Source organism: Palaemon carinicauda, chromosome 21, assembly GCF_036898095.1.
Source record: "Palaemon carinicauda isolate YSFRI2023 chromosome 21, ASM3689809v2, whole genome shotgun sequence".
NCBI classification, from domain to species: Eukaryota; Metazoa; Arthropoda; class Malacostraca; order Decapoda; family Palaemonidae; genus Palaemon; species Palaemon carinicauda.
The window spans coordinates 13835947-13858446 of NC_090745.1; the positions used below are offsets into that span (position 1 = coordinate 13835947).

Here is a 22500-nt window from a genome sequence, read left to right on the forward strand (position 1 = left end):
TCAAGTGCCAACCTTTGGCAAACTGAAAGGAAAAAAAGATTATTGGTAATATTACTATTACTTGCTAAGCTACAACCCTAGTTGGAAAAGCAGGATGCTATAAGCTTAGGGGTTCCAACATGGAAAATAGCCCTGTGAAGAAAGGAAACACAGAAAATATGAAAAATTTCAAGAACAGCAACGGCATTAAAATAAATATTTCCTATATAAACAATAAAAAGTTTGCTCGAGTGTATCCTCTAGTAAGAGAACTCTAACCCAAGACAATGCAAGCCCATGGTACAGAGGTTATGGCACTACCCAAAACTAGAGACCAATGGTTTTATTTCGGAGTGTCTTTCTCCTAAAAGAGCTGCTTACCATAGCTAAAGAGTCTTTTCTACCCTTACCAAGAGGAGAGTGACCACTGAACATTTACAGTGCAGTAGTTAACCCCTTGAGAGAGGAGGAATTGTTTGGTGATCTTAGTGTTGTCAGGTGTATGAGGACAGATGAGTATATGTAAAGAATAGGCCAGACTATTCGGCGTATGTGTAGGCAAAGGGAAAATGAACCGTAATCAGAGAGAAGAATCCAATGTACTACTGTCTGGCTAGTCAAAGGATCTCATAACTCTCTTGCGGTAGTATCTCAACGGATGACTGGTGCCCTGGCCAAGCTCTTTTGATTTAATCAGTTTGCTTGGCTGCATGCACGTGGAGAGTCCACACTTCCTGAAAGAGGTTGTCTCAACCAGCAACAACAACAAATGCAGCCGTTTCTTGTCCACTTCAAGACAAAGGCCTCAGACCTGTCCTTTGTCATGTCTTGGGTTTTGCCATTTTTCAGCACCACGCTAGCCACCTTGGATTCGTGATGGTGGGAGACTTTTGTCTGATCACTCACAGTAAGCCAATCTAGTATGGTTGTCCCTGACTCGTACAGCTTTGCTGATCATGCCAATACACGAACCCTTTCACCACGTTAAGGTATCCCCACAACCAAATATGGGTTTAAATAGTCAAACTAATTGTGGATGCTTTTAAAGCATTTACGGGAATACTTGTCTTACGATATATGAAAATATAACTTTCTCTTTGGTGTCTTTTATGGTTAAATTTTACTCTTCCAGTTGAAGCCTGAACTCTCTAAGTAACAGTTCTTAGCTGAGTATAGTTATTCCAGTCAAATCTGACCTGTTAACCTTGCCAAAGACAATAAGCCTTCTGTTACTCCAAATAAGCACGTCTACAAGCATGACAGTAACCAGAGATTTATTTAGTACAACAACAAGCTCAGACTCTCTATTCAATTGGAACCAATTCAAATACAAAAGAACAGTCAAAATGACATTTCAGAATGCATGAGATTTTATATATATCTTCAAAGATTACTCTGACTCATTGATCAACCATTTTCATGGGTAGACTCTATCATGGAAGTATAGTAATATGACATAAATATTGGAATCCGTTCACCGTAATCTAAAGGGACATATTATTATTATTATTATTATTATTATTATTATTATTAGGTAAGCTACAACCCTAGTTGGAAAAGAAGGATACTATAAGCCCAAGGGTTCCAACAGAGGAAATAGTCCAGTGAGGAAAGGAAATAAGGAAATAAATAAACGATATGAGAAATGATGAACAACTAAAAGAAAATATTTTTAAAAAAAGCAACAACATTAAAACCGATATTTCATAAATAAACTATAAAAAGACATATGTCAGCCTGTTCAACATAAACATTTGCTGCAAGTTTGAACTTTTGAAATTCCCCCAAGCAACACATGGTTTTTGAACAACCCAAACTTGATCCCTTCGTGTGCTGGTCCCTATGGGAGTCCACAGTTTGTTACTTGCTCAAGGTATTTGTAGAAGAGATTTATTTTCTTTGTAATCCAATGGTGTTTTCAAGTTTATAGAAGTTTATTCATATGTTAATTTTTATTTTCATCATCTCCTCCTACGCCTATTGACGAAAAGGGCCTCGATTAGATTTCGCCAGTAGTCTCTATCTTGAGCTTTAGATTCAATACCTCTCCATTCATCATCTCCTACTTCGCGCTTCATAGTCCTCAGCCATGTAGGTCTGGATCTTCTAACTCTTCTAGTGTCTTGTGGAGCCCAGCTGAACGTTTGTTGAACTAATATCTCTTGAGGAGTGCGGAGACCATTCCCAACTTTTATTTTACATATTTTTATTGTAGCTGATTATGTAAATATTTATTTGGACGTTATCATTTCATATCTTTTTTGTCAGAATGTATTCATAAGGTATCAAGGTTTGTATTAGTTTTGTATTTCACTAAGTTGAAATGCATATGAGGAAATATTTGTATGAATTCTAACTTTGTCTTTTTCCTTTCAATGAAATTTGGTGTTCTGACGTCAGCTAAATGAATTAAACAAACAATCCGTTGCTACCTTTTACCGCTTCAGTCATCAATTTGGAATCCTTTTACTTGAATGGAAAAGACAAATGTGTATATTCTTTGACCGTGTAATTCAGGAGTTAATTGATTTATTTAAAGCAATTCTATTTTTCTGTCAAAATAGAAGCATTATTTTGTTCCATGGTACGATTACTTTGTTCAATCTTCCTTATATTTCCAATTTATAAATACGTACAAATATCTTCATATACACCTATGATAAAGATTAATTGAATATTTTTCTGCAGATGTATACACCAGGTACTATTGCAAAGATAATTAAAATATTATAAGGATGTTAACATAAGAATAAGAATATTTTCTGAAATACAGTCTTGAATATCTTTACTAAACCCTACTCCCTGCACATGCCTCTCTCTCTCTCTCTCTCTCTCTCTCTCTCTCTCTCTCTCTCTCTCTCTCTCTCTCTCTCTCTCTCTCTCTCTCTCTCACCTAAATTCTGCATATCTTGTGCAAGACAACTAGGGCAGCTCTTTCTCTCATTCACATGCATGGCTGCTTTAGCGGCGTGGGGGAAGCTATGTAATGCACTTGCAACATGCACCATACATATAAATAGAGAAGACGGCTCTCTCTCTCTCTCTCTCTCTCTCTCTCTCTCTCTCTCTCTCTCTCTCTCTCTCTCTCTCTCTCTCTCTCTCTCTCTCAGTTTCTTGATTAAAAGATTACCTGGATGATCACGGTTAGTTTTAAGAAGATTGAGGTCAGATCCTAAAATATCGGATCCTAATCAGTAAAGCGAACTGCTTTTAAAAGATTATTTTTGGATGTATAAAGATTGGAATTCATAATAAAATTTGATTTAATATATATATATATATGTGTGTATATATGTACAGTATATAACTATATATATATATATATATATATATATATATATATATATATATATATATGTGTGTGTGTGTGTGTGTGTGTGTGTGTGTGTGTCTTTTTCTTGATACAATTTGGAAGAGTTGGGGCTGAGAAGAGTATGTTGAGGTATTAGTCATTGCTGGTATTTTGAATGCTGGGTGTTTGGCTGGGAGTGATTCAAGACCTACCAAACGTGAGATAAATACTGAAACACTGCATCTGACAACACTGATATTATATATATATATATATATATATATATATATATATATATATATATATGTGTGTGTGTGTGTGTGTATATATATGTATATATATGTAAATGTATATATATATATATATATATATATATATATATATATATATATATATATATATATTTGTAAATATCAACCACAATGGCATTTAATACCAAATTCTACCTTGGGAATATCAATCCACTGGAATTCCCTTATGGTAATAGCGTCTGGCTGGGCAGAGATTCGAACTCATGCCACTGAGCCGAAACCATACCTACGAGTACTCTATCAACTGATGGTAGAGTCCTCGTAGGCATGGTTTCGGCTGAGTGGCATGGGTTCGAATCTCTGCCCGCCAGAAACTATTACCATAAAGGAATTCCTGTCAGTAGATGGATATTCCCAAGGTACAATTCGATGTTAAATACCATTGTGGTCGATATTTACATTGATTAAAATCACGAGTGTTAGTGACATATCTATCTATCTATCTATCTATATATATATATATATATATATATATATATATATATATATATATATATATATATATATATATATATATAATGTCAAGTCATTTCTAATTTAAGTCATTTCTCTTGAGCACATCCTGTTACTATTTTTTTTAAATCTGTGACCCACCTATTTTCTCGTCTTGCCATCATGTTTTATATTATTATTATTATTATTATTATTAAATGCTAAGCTACAACCCTAGTTGGAAAAGCAGGATGCAATAAGCCCAGGGGCTCCAACAGGGAAAATAGCCCAGTGAGGAAAGGAAACAAGGAAAAATAAAATATTCTAAGAACAGCAAAAACATTGAAATAAATATTTCCTATATAAACTATAAAAACTTTAACAAAACAAGAGGAAGAGAAACTAGATAGAACAGTGTGCCCAAGTGTACCCTCAAGCAAGAGAACTCTAACCCAAGACAGTGGAAGACCATGGTACAGAGGCTATGGCACTACCCAAGACTAGAGAACAATGGTTTGATTTTGGAGTGTCCTTCTCCTAGAAGAGCTGCTTACCATAGCTAAAGAGTCTCTTCTACCCTTACCCTTAAGAGGAAAGTAGCCACTGAACAATTACAGTTTAGTAGTTAACCCCTTGGGTGAAGAAGAATTGTTTGGTAATCTCAGTGTTGTCAGGTGTATGAGGACAGAGGAGAATCTGTATAGAATAGGCCATTCTATTCGGTGTCTGTGTAGGCAAAGGGAAAGAACCGTAACTAGAGAGAAAGATCCAATGTAGTACTTTCTGGCCAGTCAAAGGACCCCATAACTCTCTAGTGGTAGTATCTTGACGGGTGGCTGGTGCCCTGGCCAACCTACTATACTCTCATATACATATACTAATCAGCCACTTCCATACTTCTGTCATCCAAAACTAACACCTTCCAGGTTTCCATTTTCTCATACATCATACATGTATGTACCAGGTTTTAGGTTCGAATACTGTCTAATATACATTTTTGATCCTCTGAAATAAAGAATTCTTAACTTGATTTGGAATTTCACTTTAGGTATGTTATTTCCAACGAAGAGTGGATTTTATATTATAAACCATTTGTAACTCTTCTCTAATTATAAAAGTAATTAACAAGATCTTCATAACCATCCACATGTTGCAAACTTAACAATCGCTTATCGCGGTTGAGATGGGATTATTTCGAATATAAGTTAAAGTATGTTAACTACAGTGAAATAGTCATAAGAAAGTTGAGATCAAATTTTATATCTCTTAATAGCCCAGTATATGATCGATTATCTGGGGAATTGCATGGCCCTTACGGTCAGGCACGGACTCTAGCACACTTGCAGCCCGTAAATCTTTGGTTGGGTTTTTATGTTGTAGGGGATTTAGGTTGTTGGATGATCTGCAACTTTTATTTGTAGGTGGTTTGGGATAGGATGTGGGTTAAGGATAATAAGCAAATTTTGCTTTGATTAGTTTAGAGGCGCCCCAGCCTCTTTTGGTCAATAGGAAAGGAAGAAGGTGACGGAGGGGAGGAGGCATCCTCCCTATGCCATAGCCTCTGCACCATGATCTTCCACTGTCTTGGGGTAGAGTTCTCTTGCTTGAGGGTACACTCAGGCACACTATTCTATCTTATATCCCTAGTTATTTTGAAGTTTTTATATTTTATATATGAAAGAAATTTTATTGCAGTTTATTTCCTTATTTCCTTTCCTCACTGAGTTATTTTTCCTGTTATAGCCCTTGGGCTTAGAGCATCCTGCTTTTCCAACTAGGTTTGTAGCTTGGCAAAAAATAATAATGATAATAGTCGAGATCAACTTTTATATCTCTTGATTGTCCAGTGGATAAGTACACTGTCTAGTTTTGTGTCGATTCAGAGGCATAAGCTCAAATCCTGGAGCGGGTAGTTGCATTTATCTTATTTGAATATCTCTTTGTGCGTGTGGTTCTTAAGTGGGGAGAATTCGGTAAAAATCTGTTGCTGAATATTGGAATACAAACACACAGACAGACACGCACACACACAGCTGGATCTCGGTCACATTCAAATCCTCCAATACGTAATCCACATACCTTTAATTTTGCATAAAACTAAGTTGACTTTTGTAGAATTTTACTCCACACTGCACACATGGTGCTTATCTCGTCTCTTTTGTTAAACATTTACTGAAGGAGTGTGTGATTTCAGTAATGAAGCGGGTATCAGTCACGGGTACTTTTATATCGAAGACGGAGGGCCAAGATAAACCTTTGTAATACTATATATTCAGATAATTCTTGAGGCTCAATACTGCACAGTATTCTAGAAGTTTTATTCCAGCTGTGGTCAAGTTGTGGAATGATCAAACTAATCGTGTAGTTGAATCAGTAGAACTGCAACAGTCCAATCTTGCAGCGAATGTTGTTATGTTGAACAGGCTGACATAAGTCTCTTTTTACCGTTGATATATGAAATATCTATTTCAATTCTGTTACTACTTTGGAAATATATTATTTTAATCATTCATTACTTGTCATAAAGTTTATTTATTTCATTTCCTCACTTGGCTATTTTTCCCTGTTGGAGCCCTTGGGTTTATAGCATCCCGCTTCTCCAACTAGGATTGTTGTTTAGCTAGTAATGATAACTAGAGGGGCACTCAGTAGAGCGCAGACCTCTTATTTCTCGACCTTTTGTTAAGTCGTAACATTAACCTTTGACCTTGACCTTCCAAAATTTAATTATTTCCAGCGTTTTACATAACAGTTAATGTCAGCAAGTTTCATAAGTATGATTAAAATTGTGGCCAAGAAGCTGTTCACAAACAAACACACTCACATACAGGGGTAAATCATGACCTTCCAACTTCGTTGGTTAAGGTAATAATAATAATAATAATAATAATAATAATAATAATAATAATAATAATATTAACAACAACAACAACACCAACAACAGTGACAATAACAATAACAATAACAACAATAATAACAATAACAATAATAATAATAATAATGTTGATAATAATAATATTAATATTAACAACAACAACAACAATAATAATAATAATAATAATAATAATAATAATAATAATATTGATAACATTACTATTAACACCAACTCCAATAATAATAATAATGATGATGATAATAATAATAATAATAATGATAGTAATAATAATAATATTGATAATATTAATATTAACACCAACAACAACAACAACAACAACAACAATAATAATAATAATAATAATAATAATAATAATAATAATGATAATAATAATAATAATACCATGTCTTACAGGTGTGGTATACAACAACAACATGGAAAATCCCCATTGCGTGTACATTACCATTTACCTCCACCTCGCGTGCCGTCTGGTTATTGGTGACCTTTGGCTCGGGAGTCATACTCTCTCTCTCTCTCTCTCTCTCTCTCTCTCTCTCTCTCTCTCTCTCTCTCTCTCTCTCTCTCTCTCTCTCTCTCTCTCTGTACAAACATAATCACTTCATAGCACGAATGACTTGAATTTTTTTTTTCCTTCCCTGATTTTCGCTTTACGATTTTTTTCCTCTTAACGTGAGCAACCCTTAACCTCGATCTGTCTTCTTGTTTTGCATAATTCTTCTTTCCGTGTTTCATCACACGTCGAACAGGCTGACATATGGGTCTCTTTATAGTTTATATATATATACATATATATATATACATATATATATATATATATATATATATATGTATATATATATATATATATATATATATATATATATATATATATATATATATGAAAGATCTATTTTTATATTGCTACTATTTCTAAAATATTTCATATTGATAGTCCATTACGTGTCTTGTAGTTTATTTATATCTTTATTTCATTTCCTTAAAGGGTTATTTTTCCACGTTGGAGACCTTGGGCTTATAGCATCCTGCTTTTCCAGTTACGGTTGTAGATTGGCTAGTGATAATAATCTCCAATACCATCACGAGTCATTTGTTTCGACCCTCTCATGATCCAGTAAAATTCAAATATTTTCTTTAAGCTCAAAGTTCCCGATGCTAATAAGCACTTTCATCTTTAGCAATTTCAATTGGAATCCTTTTCTAACATACAGAATATGTATCTTCTCTTACCTACCGAAAGATGCAATTATTATTCTTCCTTCAGCTGGCAACCTCATATCTCTTCAATAGAGCCCTGCGAGTTTTCTTCTTCCTTGATATCCCTCATCACGCTATGCATGAATATGATGGATGATCTTTGAATATAGGATATCATTGTCTGACTCATAATTTGGTATGAAACTGTACCTCTTTTATCGCCAAAGTAGCTATTTCTTCTTACATTTCCTGTAAATATTTTCTAACAATACCATTTTGGTGAAAAATGTCTCTATATTTTCCATGTAAAAATCTTTGTACATATATTTCTTGCAGTTTTTTATATTTGATTTTTGCAAATTAGTTCTACGTCTGTTTCAGTCAAAACATTTGGCCTACGCTTTCCTATATACCATTTGCGCAAAAATATTTCTTGCCTTTCTTGCTAAAAGCCTTTAAAAGGTTTAAAGGCCGCTCATGAATGGAAGAGGCAAGGGACAGTGACATTGCCCTATCGAGTAGGACAATGCCCTAGAGACTGACCATATATACATTTGATCAGCGCCCAAGCCCCCTCTCCATCCAAGCTAGGACCAAGGAGGGCCAGGCAATGCCTGCTGATGACTCAGCAGATAAACCTATTGGCTTTCCCAAACCCCCCATTCTCAGCTCACAAGAATGGTGAGGTTGCAGCTACCAAAAACACTAACGAGTTGGGGGGGGGGGGACTCGAACCCTAGCTTGGCGAGTGTCAGACAGGGACGTTATCCTATCGGCAACCACTACATACTCCAAGCAAAGGTTTATAAATACCTCTCTCGTAAATTTATTTACATATCATTTCTATTTATCGTTAAGAGAAAACAGCTCTATATTTGTTTCCATTTAAAAAATCGACGCAACTAATTTCTCTTACATTTTCTTAATAAAGTATTATAACGTAGGTACACTTTCCACAACAATTTATGTCCCTCTTCTCGGAAAAGCATTTCTTCATATTTTCCTGACAAAGGCATATCACCTTACATTTGCCACACCTTTCTCACCAAAGGATTTCTATTTATAATTCTCATAAGGTATAGAATATTTTTATATAAATTTCCCGCAAAACTATTTTGTATACCTTTACAACAACAAAATATAGCCATACATTTTTCTCACAAGTATTTTGACATGCAGTTTTTGCCATATAATTCTTTGCATTCCTTTTTCTCAGTTGCTTTTTATATACATTTCCCACAAAAGTAATTTATTTTTCCATTTTTATGCCGAAACAATTCTGCATTTATTTCTCAAAATGATTCCTACTTACCTTTCTAGCAAAACCATTTTCACACAGACCAGAAGGGAACAGATTTTACTTGCACAACCAAGAGTTGTTGCTCTGAGTTTGTGTCAGCTTAAAATGAATGTAAAGTGACCATAAAAGAAGCTTGGTTCGTTACCATTAAATCTACTTTCTTTGGTTTAGACTTTGCAGTTCTTTATCTCGAATTCTTGATTAAAAGCATTTTAGGTTTACTAAATTCTTATTCAATTATCTCATTTTGCAAGATGCGTAATATTTCTCATAGTTTAGCAGTCAGATTTTCTCAGACGATATGCAAGTAATTCTAATAGCCTCTCCTTTACTTTCATTAGGCTCAATACTTCAAAATTTAGTTTTGACCAAGTTGTGGAATAATCTTCCTAATAGAACTAATGTCTCTTTGGAACTTCAGACAGAAAAGTTCAAACTTGGTACACAAGGTTTTGGTGTGGAGCAGATTCTCATTAATCTCAGTTCAAAGTTTATTACCTCCGCCAACGAAGTTGGGAGGAGGTTGTTTTCGCCCCTGTTTGTCCGTTTGTTTGTTTGTGAACAATTTCCTGGCCACAATTTTACTTGTGGAGTTGTGAAACTTTTAGGAATTAATTGCTATGTCGAGACGTGGAAGTGACTCAATTTTGAAAGTCGCAGACCAAAGGTCAAGGTCAAGGACGAGCAAAAGGTTGACCGAATTAACCCTAACCTTAATCTCAAGTTCGCATGTGGTTGTCACAGAGACTTCAAATACGCTTTCGGACTAAATTGATTCATGAAAAGGCAAGCTGGTTTCATGAAATAAACTTCCGTGGCGGGGTTCTGCACTCTCTATTTTTTTATTTGTTTATTTAATATCAATATGCCTATTTTCTATATTTGTCTTTATTTTTTATTGTTGTATTCTCTACTTTTCTGCATCGGGAAACTTTCTCAGCTTGGGCCTATGGGCTTGTAACATCCTACTTCTCCAAGTAGGGTTGCCGCTTGGTTTAAAATAATATCGATAATGCATATTTATATCAAAGCATTTCAAGATGTAACTAAGGCAAAGCATATCTACAATACCTTTTTTTTTCTTTTTACAGCATTTCATCTTACTTTTCCAGCAGAGCAGATACCTTTCTGCAATTAGTCTTTTGCATACAATTTCCTCCAAGAATTTCTCCACCCCCCCCCAAAAAAAAAAAAAAACCTATGGTTTTATACCTCCCCTGCAAATCCTTTTCAACCTATTTCTCTAGAACAAAATTTCTACATGCCACAATTTTACCTAACCTCTCCGCAAAACATTTCGATAAACCTTACAAATCATTTTTATTGTATATACTATACATATATTACAAAGCATTACCTCATACCTTTATCACAAAAGCGCTTTATGAATCGTCATATCAAAAGTATTTCTTACTTCCTCTCAAAGCATTTCTGCGAACTTTTTCATAAAGGCATTCCTACATACCTTTGCTGCTAAAGGATTCCTTTCTGCCCTCTCGCTTAGTTCTTTTTTATCTTTCACGCAAAATCATTTCTGCATTACTTTCCCCCAAGAACATTTATATTCAGTTCTCTTGCAGCTGTTTTACATGCATGTGTTGCAAAGGATTGTGATGGCATATTGGAAACGTCCCTGCCGGGCGATCTGCCGGACTGGGGTTCGAGTCCCGCTCAAGCTTGATAGTTTCTTATAGTGTATGCAACCTCACCATCCTTATGAGCAAAGGATGAGTTTGAGGGAGCCTATAGGTCTACATACTGAGTCAATAGCAGACATTGCCTGGTCCTCCCTCGTTCAAGCTTGAATGGAGAGGGGGCTTGGGCGCTGATCATATATGTATATGGTCAGTCTATAAGGCATTGTCCTGCTAGTTAGGGCATTGTCGCTGCCTTTGCCAATGCCATTCATGAGTGTCCTTTAAATAGAAATAGTAATGATTTGAGATTACATTTCTGGTATTTCCTACTTTTCTCCCAAACCAATTTCGATAACTTTTCATCATCATCATCTCCTCCTACGCCTATTGACGCAAAGGGCCTCGGTTAGATTTCGCCAGTCGTCTCTATCTTGAGCTTTTAATTCAATACTTCTCCATTCATCATCTCCAACTTCACGCTTCATGCAAGTGGCATTTTTAGATTTATTTCAGAAGCAGGTCTTCTGAAAAATATTTAACTTTTATGACATTCAACTTTTATGATTTTAATTGAATACTCTTTTATTTTTTATTTTATTTTATTTTTTATTTTTGTATACATAAATTAAATGTTACCGGCGTCAATGACCTTAGATGTCAGGATGCCTGAAAACTTTCAATCAATCAATCAATCAATCAATCACGCTTCATAGTCCTAAGCCATGTAGGCCTGGGGCTTCCAACTCTTCTAGTGCCTTGTGGAACCCAGCTGAACGTTTGGTGAACTAATCTCTCTTGGAGAGTACTTTTCAGCCAAAGCTAATTAATAAAAAAAAATAAAAAAAATCCTGTAACGCTTCTGGCCGAACATTTCCCCCAATTAGGCATGTTTTACAAACCCAAATCAACTAATTAATTTAATTTTTTTTCAGTCAATACTCGTTGCCTTTTTAGCCATATTTTTTTTCAGTCATATTTTTTATTTTTACTTTGTGAAGCAGCTTTTCAGCAAATCATTCTCTCATTAAAATATTCCTTTTCATCATAGCATTATTATTATTATTATTATTATTATTATTATTACTACTACTACTACTACTACTACTACTACTACTACTACTACTACTAGTGTCGGGAACCGTCAAAAATGACGGCTAAATATTTAGATTCACACAGATTCAACTCTTCCCACCACCTCACCCCCTCTCACCAGGGTATGACTACTCCCTCTCCCCCCTACCTGGGGGATGGAGAGAGACCAAGTATATAACCAAACACGTAGCTCTATTATATAGGCGAGATTATTATTATTATTATTATTATTCTTATTATTATTAAATTTTTTATCAAAAACATTACTACCTTTTGTATTATATTTTATGTTAATTTAGACCAGGCATCTTCCTTGACTTCGTTTGTTTCCCAAAACTATTATTAAATTGTTTATCAAAAAACATTACCCTACTAACTTTTGTATTATATTTTCATCAGCTTAATTTAGACAAGTTTTTATAGCTTATGTATGAAAAATTGATTTCAATGTTGTTACTGCTCTTAAAATGTTTTGTTTCATTGTTAGTTGCTTCTCTTGTAGTTTATTTATTTCCTTGTTTCCTTTCCTCACCGGGCTATTTTCCCTGTTGGAGCCTTTGGGCTTATAGCATCGTGTTTTTCCAACTGGAGTTGTAGCATGGCAAGTAAAAATAATAATAATAATAATAATAATAATAATAATAATAATAATAATAATAATAATAATCAGATATGTTCCTTGCATTTCAAAATATCGTATCCACAATAATAGCCTTAATGAAGCTTGTAGAAAGACAAAACTATTATCATTAGTATTTATAACATAGAGGTCTCTCTTTCCCTCTCTCCCTGCATCCACAGCGCACCGAAGAATGCAAACTGTGACCAACTACTTTTTGATGAATCTGAGCGCCGCTGATCTCTTCATGTCCGTGCTGAACTGTATGTTCAACTTTATATACATGTTGCACAGGTAAGCAAGACTCATTAGAGCTGTTTCTGTGTATGTTAAGCAGGTAAGGGTAGTTTGTTATCAGTATTCATGGTATGATTATACATGTTACTCAGGTAAGGATTTTGGGGTTGTAAGAATTCTTTTTCTTACGTTTAATTAAGCATATTACTCATATTGAGATAATGTATGTTTTTAATATTAATTGTACAGTCTTCATTTGCTGTAAGATTTACAGGTTTATAGGCCCTATGCTCTTTTGCTTCTGTCTGTTTATACACAAACACCCACCCATATGTATATGTAAACACACACACACACACACCCACACACACACACACACACACACATATATATATATATATATATCGATAGATAGATAGGTAGGTAGATATGGGTGTGATATTTAATTATTTATATATATATATATATATATATATATATATATATATATATATATATATATATATTTATGTACTGTATATATATATATATATATATATATATATATATATATATATATATATATATATATATATACTGTATATATATATATATATATATATATATATATTTATAAATATATATATATTTATCATATACATATATGTATATATATATATATAATATATATATATATAAATATATATTTATATATATTATATATACATATATATAATATATTACCGTACTACGTGGGTAACTTGAGATTTTGTTTGTAAATTGTATCATTACTGTTGTTACTGATAAGTTATTTTATTGTTAATTTTTTTCTCATATCATTTATTTATTTACTTATTTCCTTTCCTCACTGGGTAATTTTTCCCTGTTGGAGCCCCTTGGGCTTTTAGCATCTTCCTTTTCCAACTAGTGTTGTAGCTTAGCTAATAATAATAATAATGATAATAATAATAATAATAATAATAATAATAATATACATACATACATACATATACCAAGGCACTTCGCCCAATTTTGGGGGGTAGCCGACATCAACAAATGAAACAAAACAAAAAGGGGACCTCTACTCTCTACGTTCCTCCAGCCTAACAAGGGACTCAACCGAGTTCAGCTGGTACTGCTAGGGTGACACAGCCCACCCTATATATATATATATATATATATATATATATATATATATATATATATATATATATATATATATATATATATATATATGTATATATATATATATATATATATATATATATATATATATATATATATATATATATATATATGAATTATATAAATATATATTCATAAATTATATAAATATATATACTAACGAATATTTCAGATTATTCAGTTTTAATTATTGTTTCAGATACACCTATTATTAACATTTTTAATTTATATAGTTTCTAATACCCATAAACAGTAAATGGATTCTCTCTCTCTCTCTCTCTCTCTCTCTCTCTCTCTCTCTCTCTCTCTCTCTCTCTCTCTCTCTCTCTCAGTTTGTCAATACAACGCACGCAATTAAAAGCGCATTCGAACTTCCTCTTATTGTTAATGTTCGGATGGTTTCTTCCATTCAGACTCCAATTCTATACATTATGAGTCAAACAAAAGACGTTTGTAAAAAATCTCTCTGTTGCAAGAAATGAGATGAGATGAAGTCGGCTTTTACATTAAGTTCGAGAAAAAAATCGATCGTTTATCGTCTTGTTTGATGCCACTCAATAGCACGTCACAAAAAAGCAGAGATCAAAAGAAAGGGATTTTATGTCATGTGAGTGTTGCGGCTCTTTTCCCCTTCCGGAATGTATTGAAAGGAGTCCTTTTTTATTTTGAAATTGTATTTTACGTTGATCAGTGATATTCAGATAATTTTCGTCGGGGCTTTTGTCTCGATAGGAATAAAAATATTGATAATGATGATTAGTAATGACGCTGTTGTTATCACTCTTTTTGATATTTTGAATAACAGTGGAATTATAAACCTACAATTATGTACGTTGGATATTTAAAAAATACAGAAGCTTTCGCACTTTTTGAATATGCAACGTATATAATTGTGGATTTTTAATTCCCAAGATTAATAGACAGGCATGGTGTTTTATTCAAGCTATTTTTAATAACATTATCGTTGCTCGTATTATTTCCAATACCTTACACGTGCATATATATATATATATATATATATATATATATATATATATATATATATATATATATATATATATATATATATATATATATGTATATATACTGTATATATATAAACATTAAATTGTATCTCCAGAAAGAAAGAAAATCAACGCGACAGTCACTGCCACATATACTTTTTAAACGATGACTCGAGGAAAAACGTTTTCCACAGAAAACGTCCTAAATGTTATCCACTTCTTGCACCTTTAATGGTTTAAAGTTCGCCCATGAATGGTAGAGGCAAAGGGCAGTGACATTGACCTAGCAAGCAAGACAGTGCATTAGAAACTGACCATATATACTGTACATATGATCATCGCCTAAGCCTCCTCTCCACTCAAACTAGGACCAGGAAGTACCAGGCAATGGCTACTGATGACTCAGGCTCCCCCAAATCCCCCATCCTTAACTCACAAGTATGGTGAGGTTGCAGACTCTAAAGGAACTAATCAGAAGACCGATCACTGAATTACTCTTCAAGCTTTCAATTACTATTTGTTGAGGATCCTCCCTTCCAATACCTGTTCCAACCATCTATTTAAAGCTTTCGAGTGCATCTTTCCCGCCTCCATCCTACCAGGAGATTTCTATTCTTTTCACACGACCAATCCGTCTCAGAACACTGGTATTTTCTTTTTAGGATCCAAACTTCCATTTCATTTGGAAGATGTATGTGTGTGTATATATATATATATATATATATATATATATATATATATATATATATATATATATATATATGTATGTATATATATATATAATGTATATGCACATTATTATTATTATTCCAAAAGCAAAATATCAATCATGAAAAGTAATGTTATCTTTATATCGAAATTACTGTTTTATTCTGGAAATAGAATACGGAAAATGCGAAGTAAAATAAAAACAAGTGAAAAAAATCAAAGTAAAAAAACTGGGAAATTCATGAAGATCCTGAAGCAATTTAATAATCATTGATAAGAAACTGAACATAATTATTTACCTAGTTTTAGTTATTGAGGAGTCTTGATGGATTAAATAAAATAAATTTGAAAGGGGATTTTTAAAAACCAAAATGTAATTGTATAATACCCAGGTTCGTGCGCGATTTTGAAAGCTGATATATCAGAACTATTTGTATTTTCATGTAATATCATCGAATCAATTTTAAATTTGAAGTAGAAGCATAATAAGGGACTTTTATTATTTAAGTTGCGTAGTCTGATGAACATAATTGTTTTTAAAAGTTATCCTTACATATAGATGTATAACTCTCTCTCTCTCTCTCTCTCTCTCTCTCTCTCTCTCTCTCTCTCTCTCTCTCTCTCTCTCTCTCTCTCTCTCTCTCTCGCTTATTGTAACAGATATATATATATTGGTTTTGGGACTTCGCATATGATGTTCAGGTATTTTATATTAATTATTCATTATTTCTCATGGAGTTTGTTTCCCTATTTCCTTTCCTCACTTGTGGATTTTACCCTGTTAGAGCCCTTGGGCTTATATCATCCTGCTTATTCCAACTTAGGTTGTACCTAGATGATTAATAATAATAATAATAATAATAATAATAATAATAATAATAATAATAATAATAATAATCATCATAATAACGATAGTGATGATTATAATAATAATAATAATAATAATAATAATAATAATAATATTGTTATAAATCTGATAACTGAAATGTCTGATTTTTTCTCTTTTTTTCTGAAACTTGTGTTTTTAACCTTTCCTTTCCTGACATATTTTTTCTGACTTGGGTAATTTTTTTTTCTTTTTTATAATTAAATAAAGCGCAAACTATTGCATTTTATTTTCTATTACTTTTTCATGAAGCTCTTTATACCTGCAAGCATTATGAAGGTTTTTTTATGCTGAACGTTTTTTATGTTATTAATGTTAATACTGTATGAAACACGTTTAATCATTTTTAATATATCTTTGTATAAGTATTCAAATTCCTTTGAACGAATGTAACAGTTAAGCTTTAAATATAAACTTTTTTCTCTCTTTGGCATAAAAGGGAGATACTTCAGAGATAAACAACATAACGGTCTGTGCCACTTTTAACTGCATTATAACATCCATAATACATTTGCATCATACACCAGGCACTTTGACTCCCTACGCGCACACACGCACATTTCCATATACCCTTATCCCTACTTCCACCTCAAGAAAATACTAGTTTAAAGGTTGAAAGGCCACCCATGAATGGCAGAGCGAAGGAACAGTGACATTGCCCTATCAAGCAGGACGATGCCCTAGAGACTGACCATATATACACATGATCAGCGCCCAAGCCCCCTCTCCACCCAAGCAAGGACCAAGTAGGGCCAGGCAATGGCTGCTGATGACTCAGCAGATAGACCTATACGCTCCCCAAACCCCCCTCCCTTAGCTCACAAGGATGGTGAGGCTGCAGCGACCGCAATTGAAAAATATTTATCTATGATGGATTTTCATTTTCATTAAATATGCAATAGTTATTGAAATACCCGTTAAATCAATTATCTTCCATCTTTTGATGCAACTGGATGAATATGTATTTTTATTTATGACTTTTGTGTATTTCAATGAAATTTTCAATAGATATTGAAATGCCCGCAAAATCACTGGTCTCCCCCGTCTATTAGTGGAACTCTATTACATTTATGAAAAGAAGTATAATATTGCTCACTTCACTTTATACCTGAAATACTTTTTTATATAACGAGGATTTTCTCCCCTTTTTCTTCTTTATAGATATTTCCCCTCACCTACGTGGATTATACAGCATCCAATAATGCACTGAAATAGTGCAGTTATTTTGGGGGATATTATGCTGTGCACATTTAAGGTAAATTAATGAAGTCCAAACTGTTTCAGGGAAGATCTCCAAACTTTATTCCAAATGCATTTGTTATGATATGATTCAAAGTAAATCTAACAGTGATGTAATGCTTTTAATTTTTCGTTAATTTTTCTTTTTCATTTTGGCCAAATTATATTTCTCTAAATATAATTTTTATGATATATTTCAATGCAAATCTAATATTGATTTAATACTTTAATTTTAAGTTAATTTTTCACTCTAATTTTAGCCAAATTATATATCTCTTTTTAAATGTATTTTTATGATACAATTCAATGCAAAATTAAAGTCTTCGCGAACCTAATGCTGATTTAGTAATTATAATTCTTACGATAATTTTTGTTCATAATGACCAATTTGTTTTCCTCTTTCAATTTATTCGTGTGTGTTATTAATACTTCATTTATTATTATTATTATTATTATTATTATTATTATTATTATTAGCTGAGCTACAACCCTAGTTGGAAAAGGAAAAGCAATTAATTCTTTTAATTTTTCGTTAATTTTTTAATTTTAATTTTGGACAAATTATATACCTCTTTCTAAATATATTTTTATGATATAATTTAATGCAAAATTAAAGTCTTTGCGAACCTAATACTGATTTAATCATTATAATTCTTGCAATAATATTTGTTTATAATGTTGGCCAATTTGTGTTCCTCTTTCAATGTTTTCATTCTCGCTTTTACTTCTCTAACACAACTGAAAGGGAAATAAAACTGGTGAGTGGAACTTGCGTGTAATTCTTTTCAATAGCTTTATAGAATTAATTCATTTCGGTAGGGATTATATCTTTTTACTTTTACCTCCATGATGCTTTTGTTTATAAATTTGTGTGAAATCAATCAATTTATTTCAAAATGGTTAAATCTCTTTAAATTCCAGATTTTACAACCTGAAAATAAAAGAAATTCAGGTAATTCTCTTCTTTATAACTTAAGGAAGTTAATTGATTTTAGTAGGAATTATTTCTAATTACTTTTGCCCTCATGAAGCTTTTAAATGTTTTTAAATTTGTGGGCATCCGTCGATTTTTTTTTTATTTTTTCAGTTTGTTATATCTCTTTTTGCATTTAAGTGTTCTTCGATTACAGCTTTCCCCGCTATGCAGGATCGCTTTTTCTGGAAAGCCTTGTCCAATTTCTTCTGCCTCCGACGTCCTCCATTGTGAGATCTTTCTCCTCCATATCTTCTGTTACACACTCCATCCACCTTCTCTTTGATCTCCCCCTCCTCCTCCCCCTACCTGGAACATCCATATCCAACATCCTCCTCCCAACATACTTTTGGTCTCTCCTCATGACGTGCCCAAACCAGTGTAGTCTCTTTTCTTTGATTTTCTTTGACTTCTCTGTAACCTTTGTTGTTCCCCTTACCAAGTTATTCCTAACCTTATCCAGTCTCGTGATCCCAGTCATCCATCTTAGCATTCTCATCTCTGCAACATCCATTTTCTTCTCAAAGACCTTTTTCATGGGCCAGGTCTCTGCACCATATGTCATGGCAGGTCTTGCTACTGTTTTATGTACCTCTCCCTTCAATTTTATATTTAACCTTTGATGACACTCTTCTCCAATGATTCCATTCTGCTTAAATTCTACTGTTTACATCCATTTGGAGCTCTACTGTTTCCTCAACATATGACCCTAGGTACTTGAAAGTTTCTGTCCTCTTTACTATTTTTCCCGGCAAATGTATGTCACTCAATTGATTCTCACTCACTTGATCCTTAAAACCTAAAAATAAAAACTATTATTAATGTAATTAAAAGCCAAGTTACAACCCTAGTTGGAAAAGTAAGATGCTATAACCCCAAGGGTTGTAATGTCATTATCCAAAGAATTGAAATACGTCATCATTTCAATCTTCTTAAGTAATTTACATCTTCCCAACCTCCTGTTTGCTCTCTCTCTCTCTCTCTCTCTCTCTCTCTCTCTCTCTCTCTCTCTCTCTCTCTCTCTCTCTCTCTCTCTCTCTCTGAAAAAACAAATGAAAAATAAAGATAATTCCCTCTCTCTCAAAAATAAAAGAAATACATGAAAATTAAATAAAAAATGTAAAAAGATAATTTTGACTAGATTCTCTCTCTCTCTCTCTCTCTCTCTCTCTCTCTCTCTCTCTCTCTCTCTCTCTCTCTCTCTCTCTCTCTCATGTATTTTGAATTTTTCACCATCCATTTCCCCCCCCACCATAACCTGCCAACAAATTTTCATAAAGATCTCCCTTCCTTTCCCATTTCTTTTCAACTCGCGCGTTATACTCCAAAATCTTTGGTTAATATTTAATGTTCTCTATAAACATCTATCCCTTTTACTGAACATTTCGAGCCGGTGCAATATTTATTATTACACATACAGTAGGGAAAACTTATGTTGGTTTGCTGTGGGCGATGAGACTAAAGGTTCCCTCCATTACAAATCAGGTCAGCGTGGCGATGAAATCTGGCCATAAATTGATATGTGTGAGGCCTTTAAAATGCTGTGAATTAGAAACATCTGCATTTGTTGTTGTTGTTGTTGTTGTTGTTGTATACAGTACATACACGTGCCACACTTTTGAATAAGTTCTGTAATATCACATGCTTCTCCTTTTGTCTCTGTATTCATAGAATATTCCCACGACTTAAATGTCAGTATTCTATAAATAGAGGAAGAATAACTATGATGTAATCTAACATCAGAGAAACAATGGACATTGTATCATGTTCAGTTTTCCTGCTCTTCGTTTGATCTAGAATAATGACAAAAATGAATGACACCATAAATTTAAATGGGAAGAGATATGGAAAAGAATTACAAGGTCTTTGAAAGAGAAATTTTATTTTGAGAGGAGGACTATATACAGAATAATGTGGTGACATGTGGAACGTTAACCTAAATCATAACGTTATCCTCTAGATCCACTGAATTTAAGTTAGTTTAATGGAAGAAGCAACAGTGTATGATTTTAGGGGAAAATCGTGTAATTTATATGTTACTCTTACCGTCTTTTAATAATAAGTATATGGGATAAAATGCCTAAAACAAAATCTTGCATCTAAAAAATAAAGATTGCTGTTAATTACTTGTGGAAAATATCATTGAGGTTTTCATACAATTATTATTATTATTAATAATAATAATATGTAAGCTACAACCGTAGTTAGAAAAGCAGGATGCTATAAGCCCAAGGGCTCCAACAGGGAAAAAATAAAATAAAGAAATAAACTACAAGAGAAGTAATGAACAATTAATATAAAATATTTTAAGAACAGTAACAACATTAGAATAGATCTTTCATTTGAAAAACTTGAACGAGACTTTTATCTGTACAACAATCTTTCATTTAAAAACTATAAAAAGAGAGATTTGTGTTCAACATTAAAACATAAGATGTAAGTTTGAACTTTTGAAGTTATTCTTACCCGCTTTTAATAATTATGATATTTTATTTAGATTGTTTGTTGCTTCTGTTGAAGTTTATTTATTTCCTTGTTTCCTTTCCTCACTGGGCTGTTTTTCCATGTTGGAGCCCTTGGTTTTATAACATCTTGCTTTTCCAACTAGGGCTATAGCTTAGCTTGTAATAACGATAATAATAATGATAATAATAATAATAATAGTACCAAGAATAATAATAATAATAATAATAATAATGATAGTAATAAGGTCCATAACAAATAGTTATATCTATAGAACATTGATATTAATGAATTAATTATTATGCACAACATTGATATTAATGTCTTAATTATTATATTTTCTGTTTCCTTCTCAGCGACTGGCCGTTCGGAGCTGTCTACTGCACGATCAGCAATTTCATGGCCAACGTCACAATCTCAGCCAGTGTCCTTACGCTTATGGCGATATCCTTCGACAGGTAACTTATTAGAGAAAAACGAATTGAATTCTATGAATGATAAGTGTTGTTAATGGAAATGGAAAGGGCTTAGTTCATATTTTGATAGTGACATGGTCATCATTTTTGTTTCTTTGAGATGGAAGGTTATTTTCTTTGAGCAACTTATGACGCCGATGAATATTTGCATTAACTTATCTTCTCTCTCTCTCTCTCTCTCTCTCTCTCTCTCTCTCTCTCTCTCTCTCTCTCTCTCTCTCTCTCTCTCTCTCTCTCTCTCTGTATATATATATATATATATATATGTATGTATGTATGTATGTATGTATGTATGTATATACATTACACACAAACCTACGCACACACACGCACCAACACAGAGACCACCCGCACCGCAGGTCAGAAGTTCAAGGCCGCTTTGCTGTCAGGGCCATGAAGAGGTTTATGGGTATACGTACCGCTGCTCCTTTTCTATTTCCAAGTCTTTTTTTTATTTTTTGTTTCGTTGTCTTTTTATTAACAACAACGCGTTTGAAAATCAATTGTTTTAGGCCTTCTTAAAATGTTATGAAGTTGTCAAAGCCATTTGGTAGTGGTTTATCTCCAAGAGAGTTTATTTTTTCAAATGTCACTGGCA

At 33.2% G+C, this 22500-nt stretch overlaps 1 protein-coding gene across 1 annotated transcript in view; it reads left to right on the plus strand.

Annotated features, from left to right (window-relative positions):
• Positions 1-22500, plus strand: part of LOC137614789 (tachykinin-like peptides receptor 86C) — a 102249-nt gene that overhangs the window by 77221 nt on the left and 2528 nt on the right. The window contains exons 3-4 of the mRNA XM_068344456.1: positions 12935-13046; positions 21783-21884. Coding sequence (XP_068200557.1) covers positions 12946-13046; positions 21783-21884 — 203 coding nt within the window. The 5' untranslated portion in view covers positions 12935-12945. The remainder of the gene's footprint in view (positions 1-12934; positions 13047-21782; positions 21885-22500) is intronic.